Source organism: Martes martes (assembly GCF_963455335.1).
Source record: "Martes martes genome assembly, chromosome: 5".
Taxonomy (NCBI): domain Eukaryota; kingdom Metazoa; phylum Chordata; class Mammalia; order Carnivora; family Mustelidae; genus Martes; species Martes martes.
In genome coordinates, this window is record NC_137892.1 from 8,697,160 (window position 1) to 8,711,750 (window position 14,591).

At 43.8% G+C, this 14,591-nt stretch overlaps 1 protein-coding gene across 1 annotated transcript; it reads left to right on the top strand.

The window, feature by feature from the left end:
- Positions 1–12,119: 12,119 nt before the first annotated feature.
- OR11L1 (olfactory receptor family 11 subfamily L member 1) lies at positions 12,120–13,091 on the top strand (the record flags this gene model as incomplete). Its single annotated transcript, XM_080804274.1, has 1 exon — positions 12,120–13,091. One exon carries the CDS (start codon positions 12,120–12,122, stop codon positions 13,089–13,091), a length of 972 nt encoding a protein of 323 aa, XP_080660400.1.
- Positions 13,092–14,591: the final 1,500 nt, after the last annotated feature.

Here is a 14,591-nt window from a genome sequence, read left to right on the forward strand (position 1 = left end):
GCTAGAGAGGGAAAGCAGAGCAGGGAGCCCCATGTGGGGTTCAGTCAGAGGACCCGGGATCCTGACCTGAGCCCGAGGCAGACGCTTCACCGCCTGAGCCACCTAGCCCTTCTTATACAGCATAATAATTTCTTATAATGTTTGCCAAACTTTAACTTCTTACCCTCCACGACTCAGCTCAGGATAAAGACGTGAGCAGATGGGCTTATGTGGTGGTGCCTGGATAGGTGAGTAAGGGGCGGGAGAAACCTAAAAGAGGATGTGATCCCCGTTTGGGAAAATACGGTGAGGTGGCAAAAGCAGGGAGGGTCCCTCCTGGAGCAAAATGTGATTTCTGTTCTGCTGAACTTGGAGTGATGGTGCGAATGCCTGTACCAAGTCATCCAGTCTGACCACAACACGTGTTGTGGGTACCGGAGGCCCAGACACAAGGGCAAGTTCAAAGCGTTATGTCCCAGCTCCCAGGGAGCCTCAGGGTGCATCAAGAGACCTTGTGCAATTACAGAGTCGTGGCTGGGAGGAAGCTGAGCAGCTACAGGAACATGAGGGGACTCTGAGCTAGCCTGCCGGGTTGGGTGAGGCTCCCCGTGGTCTCTGGGCTAACAATGGAAGGGCCATCCAAGGAGCAAGCAGGAAGGGAAGCCTAGGACAGAGCGCTCAGCGGCTGCAGGGCACACACATGTGAACTGTGGTGGGAGACAGCAGGAATCAGCCCTGTGAGCAGAGCCCTCTAGGCAGGCTGTGCGTGGCCAGATGAGGAGGAGGAGCCAGAGATAAGGTCCCCCAGTCAGAGGCGGGGGCAGATGACTCAGGTCTCTGGGGCTCCTGTGAAGTCTGCGGTCCTTATTCATTTGTTTTTAAAGATTTATTTATGTATTTGAGAGTGAGGGGAGGGGCAGAGGGTGGGGGAGTGTCCCGCAGACTACCCGCTGGGCGAGGACCCCCCCCCAACAAGGAGGAGGGCTTTGATCTTATAACCCCGAGATCATGACCTGAGCAGAACCCCGGTCCTATGCTTCCCCTCCTGAGCCACCTGCTCAGCATACGTGGGTCCTTATTCTAAGGACGAGGGCTTGCCCCGAAGCTTGGTACTGGGCACCGTCTGAAGGCTCGAGGTCATCTGCCCAAGGCCAGTTTCATAAACAAACTAGATTTCTCTGAGTGCAAACGACATGAGTGTGAGCACAGCAGCAGAGACGAGAAGTCAGAGAAGGAGGAAGGGCGCTGGGATTCTCAGTGCAGACACAGACGCCGGCTCTCGCGGAGGACTGCGCCCCTTTCTAGCTCAGGGGACTTGGAGAAGGCCGTGTCCCCCTCTGCCTGCCAAGCGTCCTCTGAAATGGGAGGACACGGTGGGTGTCCCTCCGGCAGTGCCGTTCAAGGATAAGACAGACTCATGGGCACCACGCATCTGGTCCAGGCTCGGGCACAAGTCCCTGCATATAGTCACCTAAACAAAAAGGGCACGATCGGTGGGAGAAGGATGGCCACACAGAGCTTAGCTCCACAGGGCGGGAGAGCATTTTCCACCTTATGCAATGCTATGTTCCCAGTACCGTGAAGAGCAACGCCTGTTTGTACACCCAGGAGACCCTGGCTGAGTGAGCAAGCGGACATCAGACAGCGGTTCTTCCCCGTAGGGTTCTAGGGCAGCTGAGTTTAAGCTCTGCTTTGTCTCAAGACTCCTTGGCTGAGGAATGAGGTCTGTGCCCTCATTGTTCTTAGAAAGACGCTTCCCTTGGAGCCCGTCCGTGCAGGTAATGAGTGCAACGGATTATAATTTGATTTTGTTGTGTTTACAAATGCCATGAGAAGTGACCACCTGGGTGCTTTTTTGTTCAATAGGGTTGGTCTAACTGAAGTTTGTATTTTCTTGAAATCTTTCTGCTAAGGTGAACAGAACATGTCCTTGTAGGGACACAGCCCCATTCTGGCACACTCTCCTGGAGTCTCCCCTGTCCTTTTCAGTTTGCCTCATTTCAAATCCACCCTGACTCACAAGTACCTCTTCTCCAGTTCTCCTCTCCCTTGGTGTCCTGTCTTCTCCAACAGCACGGGATCCTCCCTCCTATGGACATTCCACCACGCTCACCTCCCCTAACTGTCCCCAGGGCATCCATATTGTCGTTCCTAGCTGGGTCCCTCGTCATTCTCTCGAAGACTCTCAGCTCTCCCTGGGCCTCAGCGTCTGGTTCAGCTCTGGGGTCCACAATGTCCTCCAGCCAAGCTCCTTCCACCCTACAGCAAAAAAAAAAAAAAAAAAAAAAAAAAAAAAAAAAAAAAAAGTTCAAACCTCAAAAACCGCAAATGCAACAGCCACTGACACAGCACTTTCCTTCCTGTTTGTGGTTTTCAAAAGGATCTGGGTGGGTTTTCATTCAGCCGTTATGCCCTGCATTATTATGGCTCCTTTTCCCCCGGACTCTGCCTTGGGGTTTTTTGAACTGAGGTATGCAGATGTCCTCTGTGCACACAGCCTCAGCGTTCCCTCATTAGGTAAGGGGCACCTGTAGCCCATGGAGCTCTGTGTCTCCGTGGAGGGAACCCAGGAAACAGAGCTGAACCAGAGAAGGTCCCCACGACTCTAAGGCAGAGAGAACATGTCTGGGACATGGGATGGGCCACGGGAGAAATGCCACTGCTTAGCCATTTTCCCACACACGTGACCTCCACTCCCCATATCTGCAGGTTAGCAAAGGTGGATTCATGGAGTCATGCTGTATTAAAAAAAAATGATTTACATTAGAATTTTCTTTAGACAATTTGAGGGACTTAAGGAGAAAAATGCATCCTGTTCATGGCTTTATTCCAAAGTCCTTCCCTTGGGCTGCACAGGGTCAGGGCTCAGTAGAGCTTCTGGAATAGATTAATAAATGCAATATCCCATCTAAGATTCGGAATCGTTCTCTGAAATAATACTGTAAACCCGACGCATATATTAGATACGAGAAACCTGAGATGTAACAAATGCAGGGAATAGACACAGAGCCTGTCTTTGTTTTGTGCTGTGCTCAGTGTTGATGTCACTGTGCTCTCCAGAACCATGCAGGGATGGCATTCCTCCCGCCACAGACAGTTGTAGGAGCTTGGCACCAGGTCCTGGGATCAAGTGCAAACCTAACAAAGACGACGACCCTGGGTTTATACCATATATAGCCCTAGGAGAGAGCTGGCATGGGCATAGAATAACAAGGTAGTGGCTGATATTCCCGGGTCCCCACAAGGGTGCATGAAGGGGCCGGCCAGAATGGAGACACAACCTGCATGGTCACGGAGAAAAGGACCACAAAGGCACCAGTCTTGGAATAGAGTTTCCAGGGAGACCTAGAGCTGCAGTTTCCATCTGCGGGTCCCATGGGGTCTGGGCACAAGAAACACGAGAGCAGAAACCCCATTAAGTCTGAAAGGACGTTGGATGTCTCAGAAGGTCCGGTGGTTCGGTGTGGCTCCCAGTCCACCTGAGACTGGGGAAACAGACCGATGGCTGATTCTGCATGTTCTACAAGGTTGTGTAGATTTTTATTTGTGGGCAAAGGGCACTGGTGACAGATTTTCAGCGATCATCTCCGAGTGTGATATCCAGTCCCCATGGTTGTCTTTCCTCGTGATCTGGGTTTCGAAGCCCTGAGGGAGACTGGGAAGTAGAGCTCTGCCCGTCCTCAGGGATGCTCCCGTGTGGCCAGGGGTGTGGGGTGACATGGGACATAGGGATTTCTCTCAGCTGGTAGAGGCAGCTTGAACCCAACTGTGTTCATATAGATTCCATTATTGTAGGGCCGATAACCGTAAACACAGACCTCCAAGCAAGGCCTCTGAAACCCTCTTCCATGAGTGCAACCGCTCTACTCCTTTTTCAATCTCCATTCTGTGTAAAATACATAAGAAAAAGCAGAGGCATTTCCCCATATATGTAGACTCCCACACACTTGCAAGTAATGGCCAAGAATGGAATCTCACATTTCACAGGATGCTGTTCTTGTAAATCACTTTGACACAAAAAAATAGGCTTTGACATTTAAGACACACAGGATGTACCCCATGCTAAGAATGTCTGTGCTTTTGAGTCTTCTACAAACACACTATAGCATAACAAGGAAAAGCATGAGTCATAGAGAAGGATTTTTCCTGCTTTCTATAAGATTTAAAGAAAGAGGGCCACTTGGGGGGCTCAGTCATTAAGCATCTGCCTTCGGCTCAGGTCAGGATATCTGGGTCCTGGGATGGACCCCACATCGGGCTCCCTGCTCACTGGGGAGTCTGTTTCTCCCTCTCCCCCTGCTTGTGCTCTCTTGTGTCTCTCTCTCAAATGAATAAATAAAATCTTTTTTTTAATAAATAAAATCTTAAAAGAAAAGATTTAAGGAATGAGGAAAGGGCGTATACATGCTTTTAATTAGTGGCAAGGTGGGAGACAAATCAGGAATCTTCCATGGTGATATTTGAAAAGGGTTTCCCAAGACTGGACAAAAAGCACTTAATTAAAACAAACAAACAAACAAAAAAAGATTGCAAAGTTTAACCTTATTTTTTTAATAAATGAATACATCCCCAACATATTAATGAAGAAGTTACACGTTCCTCCCCAAAGTGGAGCATTCCTATGAAACCTCTTGTGAACAAAAATGCATACTAATGAATCGTTGAACATTACAACAAAAATTTAGGATTATACACTGGCTAACTGAACATAAAGAAATTGTGAAGTGCATACATTTAAAAAAAAAAAAAAACACGATTGCCATTAACGTACAGAAAATATTTTTGAGCATTTCCTGACTCCAAAGTAGCCTCTCTTAGGCTTTTCTGATGCCTGGGGATGCATCTTGCTGACAAATGGACTCCAGGAATCAAGGGGAAACACAGGTGCCCCCAAAGACCAGAGCTGCGGTGGCTTGATGTTGAGCGAGGCTCCTGGGGAAGGAGCCTGGTGGGGCCACCTCCACTGCTCCAGGGCATGTCGTCCCTGTGACAGCGCCCTACAAATCAGACACTGCACACGATGGTTTTGCTTTCCACCTCTTTTGTAAAAGCAAAAAATCCTCTCCAGATTCCCTTCCATTTGCAAAAGCAGATGCTATTGCAAGTCTCTTAAAAGTGGAATGGAGTAATTAAAAGTTCCAAAAAGAGGCGACCTATAATACCAGAGCTGGCCCTTTTAAGGGTAAAACCTAAAAGGCCGGAAACAATTTCAAGGTGAAATTTCTCTGGGAAGCAGATTTTCCTGGATGAGTGTTGTGCATTAGCCCAGCCGCTACAACTCAGTACCTTTCCTGGTTCCCCAAGGAGGGTGTTCCCAGCTCCCCATCCCATTCAGACCCCAGCCCATGTCCACGGTGGAAATTCTCTTTCACGCGGGTAGAGTAAGTCTCTCCCTCATTTGTGTCCCCTGCTAGCTCCTGAATTACCAAGAGGAAAGCAGACCTTCTAGCATTAGTAAATCTAACATGTATTCATTCCCTTTGGGGTCCCTTCAGTTTGAGTCCACTGACACAGCTTGCACAATTCCTGGAATTGTCCTAAAAGCAGAACGCAAGAGTGAAAGACAGTGGATTTGAAGCTAAAACAGATGTGCATTCAAAAACAGGTGCTCTGACCCGGGGGAGTGATATTACGTCATTCAAACAACCCTCAGGCGACCCCGGTGAGTGATGTGGGCCCCTCTGACTGTGTCTTTGTGGGGAAGTGGGTTCTTCTATAAGGCTTACATGGGTTTTTGTGCACGGAGGGCCTGACATCTAATACATACTCAACCAATTCTGGTCCAAACCCTTCACCATTCAGTCATACAATGCACCTGACAGAAAGAAAGGAAAGGGCAGATCTTGGGAGACATCATCTGTTCAATTGTGTGCAGGGGCTAACTGTTCTTCTTTTAAATATTAAACCCATTTTATTTTATTTTATTATTTTTTATTATGTTATGTTAGTCACTGTACAGTACATCATTAGTGTTTGATGCAGTGTTCCGAGATTCATTGTTTCCTTGTAACACCCAGGGCTCCATGCAATTCATGCCCTCCTTTATACCATCTCCAGGCCAACATATCTCTCCACCCCCTTACACCTAAATAGATATTTTTTAATACAATAACATAATTCTTAATTAATATGCAATAAACTTCAGTAAAAATAAGTTTATAATGTTTAAAATAAGAAATCAAAAACAGGATTCTTTCCAGCCCGTGAAATAAAATTCAGAGCAAATGGCCATTATGAGCATTCCTTATGACAGGTGCATATTGCTCTACCAGAAGCCATGACGCTCATGGGAAACAAAAGGTATTGGGAAGATCACCCAAGATAACTGATGTCCAGGAGTAGTGAGAGAAAGAGGACCCAGTCAAAGAGACTCTCTATATATTCCATATAGTACACATTCGTAGGCTTCTAAGTGTTTAGGTCATTAATACCTTTCAAAACCTACCAAGGTGCACCATAGCTCGCCCTTTATACATTTCATTATATGTTTTTAATCCTCATTATGTAGCTCAGTCCCAGAGGTGGTGTTTATCTACTGGTGCTCTAACATCTTCTCTTGCCAGAGAAGAGATACCCACCTTTGTCACCACATGCTTAAATACTAGAGTGGAGCTAGTCCCATAGTTGGCTCTCAGCAGGCAACCAGGTGGACCTGTGAAGCCTGACGCTTTCTGGTTGGGGGTACATACATATGCTGGTCATTCCAGCTGGCTGCCCCTCATGTGGACACAGTGATGATCTGTGTAAGCCTGGATGCCCTCCCCGCCAACATGAGTAGAGCTGTGGCTGATGTGAAGACCGTATCATGCCTTTCATTTCTTTTTTATCTGGAAACATGCAGACATTACAAATCTAGATTTGAGATTAGATATGAAAAGTCCACCTCACACAAGACGACCATGTAGTCTATCATCGGTGTTTCATTTTGCTCACCCACATTTAATAGCATGAAAAAGTCCTATTGGTGGAAAGTAGTCATAAAAGTCATTGCAAAAAAATGCCAAGATGACCCAGGCTATATAATTAGCTGTGAAAACAGCCTATACAGTAGTAACCTAATTGCATCTCCCTGTATGTATAACTCACGAAATGTTTGGAAAGTAAGACATCGAGTGCCTAACTCTGGGAGACAGTATTATGGATGCCACACCCAAGTAACTTGGAAAGTTTTCCCAACAGCCTTTATTACCTATGAGCACCCTGGATTGTGATGCTGCAGTATTCAACATATCCTAAGGAACATACCACGGGGGCCATTTGCTGCATATTTTATTTCATCACAGTTTACACAAAAATTATTTTTACTAGAATTTATTGCATATTAATTAAGAATTACGTTGTTGAGTTAAAACCAAACAATCCTTTATACATATCACAGCAAAATAAATGTACTGATATTTTTGTCTACTTCTTTCCATTTCCAAGTTTACTGAAAAGTATACAATCATATTATTTCCAAAAATAGTATGAAAGTGAACATCAATGCCTCAGATTAGATGACATTTCATACACTTCAATTTTTTTAAATTTTTTCCATGTGTTTTGTTTTGTTTTTAATCCTGCTAAATTACAGATGGTATGAGAATCTTTTCTTTTCCAACTCATCTTCCAAAACTCAAATTAAAACAGCCTCTTAGACAAACTCAGATATTGCATTTTCTTTGGTAAATTGACAGATTCACATTTAGGATGAGTTTGGGTACAGATTGCTCTCATCGCATAAATTAATTAATTTTCAATCATAAATTGTTTTTGTTTTTCATTTACTTATACTTGCAATTAAAATATGATGGAAAAATGCCATTCAACAATAAGCAGCTGTTTAATACCCAGTTCTCAGGATAGGTGATTCAGTAATAGCCTGCTTGCTCTATTTTAGAAAAACCCTCTTTTTTTTTTCATCTCAACATTTTTTAGACTAATCCTAATTTTTTAAAAAATGAACGTGAAGATTCACTTATCCTGAATGTGTTATAGACATCTAAGCCTCAGTGGATAGAGCTGAATCTCGGAAGATTGGTTCCATTGTTTGCTAACTCGATTAACAAATTACAGACAAAATATCTGGGGATCAGGATTCTCAGAAGGGCCAGGTCCCCAAGAAACCCAGTTATTAAAAGGAGAAGACGGCTTCATCCAGGGTCAAACCCCAGCAGAGAAGATGGAAAATTTCCACTTGCATGAGGAAAGCGCGGCCCACATTTGGGCTCAAGGAGGGCAAGGCAGACCGTGGAACAGGGACACGTCAGGGCTCTCCGTGCTGGGGAGAAGGACAGGTAGGAGAGGCTCACGTAGACAGCCACAAAGGTTTTCAGAAGGAAATCAACATGGTGTGTGCTTTAGTGTCAAGTGACATACGTCTTTTGTGTTGTTTGCTTTGGTTATTGACATTGAATTCTCAAATTACACAGATATCAAAAAGTTCTTCCTCATTATCAAGGCAGTTTCAGCCTTTGCTGATGTTCTATCCATGAGGAAACTAAGTAAAAGGTCTTGCTTAAATTGTTTAGTGTACACAACTGTAGTAACGGAAAAATAACCAAGAAAGAATTTTTAAGGAGCCAAAGGCTGTTTAGTTGACTCTAGGCAGGATTGCAACAATACCAGTTTTAATGTTTATTTTCCTATAATTTCAAAGAAACCTCCAAACTTAGATCTGAGGTTACACTGGTGGTTTTAATGCTAACGTGAACTGAGCATTTTGGGAGGCAGCTGTTTTCATTTTGATTTGATCTGTTTTTTTGTTTATTTGTTTGTTTTATTTTTTTAAGATTTTATTTATTTATTTGACAGACAGAGATCACAAGTAGGCAGAGAGGCAGGCAGAGAGAGAGGAGGAAGCAGGCTCTCTGCTGAGCAGAGAGCCCCACGTGGGGCTCAATCCCAGAACCCTGGGATCATGACCTGAGCTGAAGGCAGAGGCTTTAATCCACTGAGCCACACAGGTGCCCCTTGGTTTTATTTTTTAGCTTAATATAATTAAGGTCCTTCTAGCATTGAACATTGAGTTGAAGTCCTAAACTCCCAAAATGGCTATAGAGAAACCAGAAAAGATACCATGGAGAAGGTATCTGAGCAGAGTAGGGTATGAGCCCCCTAGAAATACACAGAGATAATATCACAGGGAACTGACTATGTTGAATCGAAAAGGAGTCAAAACCTACATGGTTTGAGCAATACCAAGGGAGCTGGAGTGCTGGGAGCAGAATGGGGTAGGATAAAAGTAGACAAAGAGATTGCAGAGGAGATGGGAGGAGAAAAGTAGGGGCTGCTCTACTGGGAAGGCTTTGGATTTTTCTTTCTTAAGTGCACAGATTTTATTAAGATAATGTTTTCACCCCTTACGAATTTTTCATGGTCAAATGAAGATAATATTCCCAATGATTCACTCAGGTATGAGAGGAAAAAATAGAACACAGCAAAAACAGTGAACTAAAACCACAGTGAATTAACAGACTGTTGATTCCTGATGTGGGCATGTGCTGGCTGGCCACACTGATTTATTCATTTATCAGGAATGATCCACAGTACTGTGTGCTCTCAGTAAACCCCTTAAGCTCTGTGCCACTGTGGGCTCCGAGAAGAGGAGAAACAAACGCTGTCCTCTGTTTGTCTTTCTTTCCCTCTTTTCTCTTTTCTTTTCTTTTTTTCTTTTCTTTTCTCCTTCCTTCCTTCCTCCCTCCCTCTTTCCTTTCCTTCCCTTCTGTCTCTTCCCTCCCCTGCCCTCCCTTTCCCCTTCCCTTCCTTTCTTCCTTCCTTCCTCCCTTACTCCTTTCCTCCCTACCCCCCTCCCACCCTTCCTCCCTCTGTTTTAAAAGTTTCATTCGGGCTGCTTTGTTGAGTATTTACTGAACAAGGGCAGATGGATGCAGACAGGCCACGAAGGAGACTATTGAACAATCCAGGTGAGGGGAAGTGGCCCTTTTTCTGCAAGGATTTTCAGGTGGAGCCAGGTGATTTTGGTGAGAAATCAGATACTAGGGTGAGAAAAACAAAAGTCAAGTGTTCTGTCCTGATCAGGTGGGAGGATGGAGTAACCACTGATGAGATGTGGGAGACAGATTAAGGGTTAGGAAAAAAAAATGTTAGTTAGTGTTAGTTAGTTAGTTAGCGTTAAGTTCCAGATGCTAATTAGACATGTCAGTGTGCTTTCAAATAGAGAAATTGTTTCCATGAGGCTTGTCGTCAAGCTTGATAAACACATTTTGGTGTTGAGGGCCAGGTGATAGCATTTACAATCCAGAGCCTGTGTCAGACCTCAAGGGGAATGTGGGTATATAAAGAGGTATTCAACCCTGATGTCCTACATTAACAGGCTAGAGGACATGGAGAGATGCTAAACATTATATGCAATGTGAAAGGTCTGGAGTTGAATGCAGAGGGCACGTAGCTGGGCATGCTCTGTGATAAGAATAGACCCGGGAACAGAGTAGAAACAGCTCAGCCATGCTGACAACAGATTAAGACCACTAGGGATGCTTGAAGAGGCACTGAAATATGGCATTACTATTTTGGTGGATGTCGAGGGAAAACCCAAGATTGCAGTGGATTCAAGGGGGGTGCAGGCAGTTGACAAGGATAACACCTTCAAGAAGGGATGCAGTACAAGGGAGTGGACAGATGAGGGCAGTAGGTTTTGGAGAAAAGAATGACATCAAGACCTTATCTTTTTTTTTTTAAGAAAGATTGTATTTATTTATTTGAGAGAGTGAGTGAGAGAGAGCATGAGCGGGGTGGTGGGGATGAGGGAAGGAGCTGAGGGAGAGGCAGACTCCCTGTTGAGCAGGAAGCCTGATGTGGGGCTCAGTCCCAGAACCCCAGGACCGTAAGCAGAGCTGAAGGCAGTCACCCAGCCAACTGAGCCACGCAAGTGCCCCGTTCGTTCTTTTTAAAGGGAGAGAAAACAAGACAGTTTACATGCTGAGGAAAGGATCTAGGAAAGAGGGGCCATTGTTAATTCAGGGGAGCTAGAAAGTGTAATGTCTGCAAAAACTTCCACTGTGGTGGAGGGTGTAGGAACTAAAGCATGAGTGGAGGGATTTGCCTTAACTTAGGAAGAGACCTTCCATCTGGAGTAACATGTAGGAAGCCAATGCAGAGGAACTGAAGGTGGGAGGTTGGGAATGTAGTAGCCTGAGTATCTGGATATTCCCGTTGGAGGATTTCGGGTTTTTCTTCAGAACAATAGGACCTTTGCTGAAGGTATAGATACACAAGGAAGTGCTGGAAATTTGAAAAGAGAAAAAAAATACAATAACTAGGCACTCAAGAGAATGGAAGAGTAAGTAGCTGAAAGAAAGGTGGAGTCATTGTTCCACAGTATTAAAGACACACTGAAGTTATTGATTATAAATTCTAAAATGACAACATCTTGTGTCGTCTCTCATCTCTTTTATTGCATGGAAGCTCGTGAATGGTGGGTGGATGTTGCTTTTAACCAGGACCAGCTTTGACAATGAATGAAAGGAAAGCAAAGGGAAGGTGACATATTTAATGTATACAGGATACGTGCTCAATGGCAGAGCATGGTATCCAACCGGGCAAGAAAGGACACTGATGGAGGTAAAGATCAGCTCACACAAAGCTTCACACACACACACACACACACACACACACACACACTGAACAAGGCATCCATAAATGTTGTTTGAAAGGAGAATGAATAAACGTCCCCAAGATGTCGTAGGAGATATGTCTGACTTCTATATCAGACAAAACCCATATGTGAGAAAAGAAAGTCATTGCAAAAAAAAAAAATGTTTTTGTTATTCTTAGTTTCTGAGTTTGCTTTCCTTCTGTTTTGTTTTGTTATTTTTGTTTTGTTTTGTTTTTCTCTGTTGTTTCTGTTTTTGTTTTTATCTTTGGATCTGAGACTTCTAAATTTCAGAGCACACAAGAAATGGAATTTGCTGAAGTTCTTTCCAAGACCTAACATCCACATTCAGCTTGTGATATCAAAATATTTTCTTGTAAAACCAAGATGAAATTGTTGTTATAAAAAGCCTGTCCTTATAAAGAATTGTATGCAAAGATCTCAACTATTAAAAAAGTAGTCTCTGAACTGCTAAACATGAAGAGCTAGAAATATTTGTATGGTTTTTATATAGTGATTTTCCAAAATGTTCTCCTTTCCACAGGCAATGAAGCCCCCAAATGTGTCCAGTGTCACTGAATTTCAGCTGCTAGGATTCCAGAACCTTCTTGGATGGCAGACACTGCTCTTTGCCATCTTCCTATTCATCTATTTTCTCACAATCACAGGAAATGTTGTCATTATTGCAGTGGTGAGCCAGGACCAGCGGCTGCACTCACCCATGTATGTATTTCTCAAACACCTCTCGTTTCTGGAGATCTGGTATACATCCACCATCGTGCCCCTTCTCCTAGCCAACCTGTTCTCTCACGGCCAAGCCATCTCCTTCCCTGCCTGTATGGCACAGCTTTACTTCTTTGTGTTCTTTGGGGCTACTGAGTGCTTTCTTCTGGCCATGATGGCCTATGACCGATACCTGGCCATCTGCAGCCCACTCCACTACTCTTTCCTGATGAGTCCTGAGATCTGCACCAAGTTGGTGGCAATCTCCTGGTTGACGGGTGTTGGCACAGGATTTCTGCCCTGCCTAATGATTTCCAAATTGGATTTCTGTGGTCCTAATCAGATCAATCATTTCTTCTGTGATCTCCCTCCCCTCATGCAGCTCTCATGTTCCAATGTGTATGTCACCAGGATGGTCATCTTCATCCTGTCCATTGCAGTGCTGTGCATTTGCTTTCTTCTTACACTTGTGTCTTATGTTTTCATTGTATCTACCATACTGAGAATTCCTTCAGCATCTGGACGGATGAAGACCTTTTCCACATGTGGCTCCCATTTGGCTGTTGTCACTATATACTATGGGACCATGATCTCCATGTATGTTCGCCCCAATGACCATCTGTCACCTGAAATCAACAAGATCATTTCTGTCTTCTACACTGTGGTCACCCCACTCCTGAACCCTGTTATCTACAGTCTGAGGAACCAAGAATTCAAAGAGGCGGTTAGAAAAGTCGGGAGAAAAAAGTGTGGTATCTATGGAGTAAGAGTGAAGGGGAGTTTCTTTGTTAGGTAAAAAAAAAATATCACACAGTGGATTAATTTGGGGAATATGTGAGTGGCAAGTTCGGAGCCTTCAAACCAAAATGTCATCCTTGGCACTCTGTGGAATTCTACAAGCCATAATGAAAGAGTTTCATCATAGTCCCTTGCCAACAACTGTTCAGAAGACAAATAGCCTCTATTAAACCATTTTGGGGGCAATTTTATCCTTTGAGTCTTTCATCTTCTGATGAGAATCTAATTGTATGATTTGAGGGCATGTTGATTTCTCACATTACTTTCAGATTTTACAGATTTTTCTCCTGAGTTCATAAAGCATGCATGTAGAAAGTTTTACATCTTTTAAATACTGGTAGGAGACTGGCCTTATAGATTCAGTTCCTGGTGCTATTGGTGACTATTAAGTGCCTTGGAATGAATGAAGATATATGAATAATTACTGACCTAAATTAACTTCCAGTGACAAGAACAAAGAAGGGTTTTTGACGTACCAAGGGTTTAGATACAGGAATTTAACTTTGTGATGCTTTTTATTTTGTGGAGAGGGAAGGAGGATGCCAGAGGGAGGGAGGCATAAATGGAGGGAGAGGGACAGGTGGAGAGGGAAGAAAGAGAAACACTAAAGAAAGAGGAAGAAAGGAAGGGAGGGAGGGAGGGAGGTGGAAGGAAGGGCAAGAAAGCAAGCAGAGAGGGGGAAAAGAAAGGGAAGAATAACAGATGGGAGTGGAGGAAGGAGGGAAGAGAGGAGTCAAACTTTCTTTTATTCAACCAATATTTAGAATACCTCTGTTACTCCTGCCTTCTATCTCATTCATAAATTCTACAACTACCTCCAAGCCCTTTATATATGCCAGTCCTCTTCCTGCAGTCTGATTGCCCAGGGATACAATGGTCAAGAAACTGCCAAGGGATATTTGGCCTGAATGGAGCCTCTAGTTAGAGGCTGCCAAATATCCCTTGGTAGTTTCTTGGGTAAGACATTATATATATATATATATATATATATATATATATATATATAATATATATCGGGTCTGGCTCAAGTTCCCCGAAGCCTCGGGGTCTTGATATATATATATATATATATATATATATATATATATATAATATATATACAGATATATAATATATATATTATATATATATAATGTCTTGACCCATATATATAATGTCTTATCCAAGGAGTAATGGATTTATGACTATTTGTGATGTTTGCTGTGAAACAATGGAGTATAAGCTGGTTTATCTACACGGAACAGTAAGGTCTGAATCAACACAGAGTGTTAGGAATGATTTCTATGTTTACGTTGTACTTTAATCTACACTTTACAGATGAGGAGATTAAGAATGGAGGTGGTATCCCAGGCAGGGAGCACATTGTGAATGTCAGGAAAAGAAGCCTGGGGAACGTGAGGAGGGAGGAAGGAGACAAGTTTGGAGACGAGTTTGGATCATTGAAAGCCCTGTAAGGGTTTTTGGATTTTACACTGAGACAAATGATGGATTATCAAAG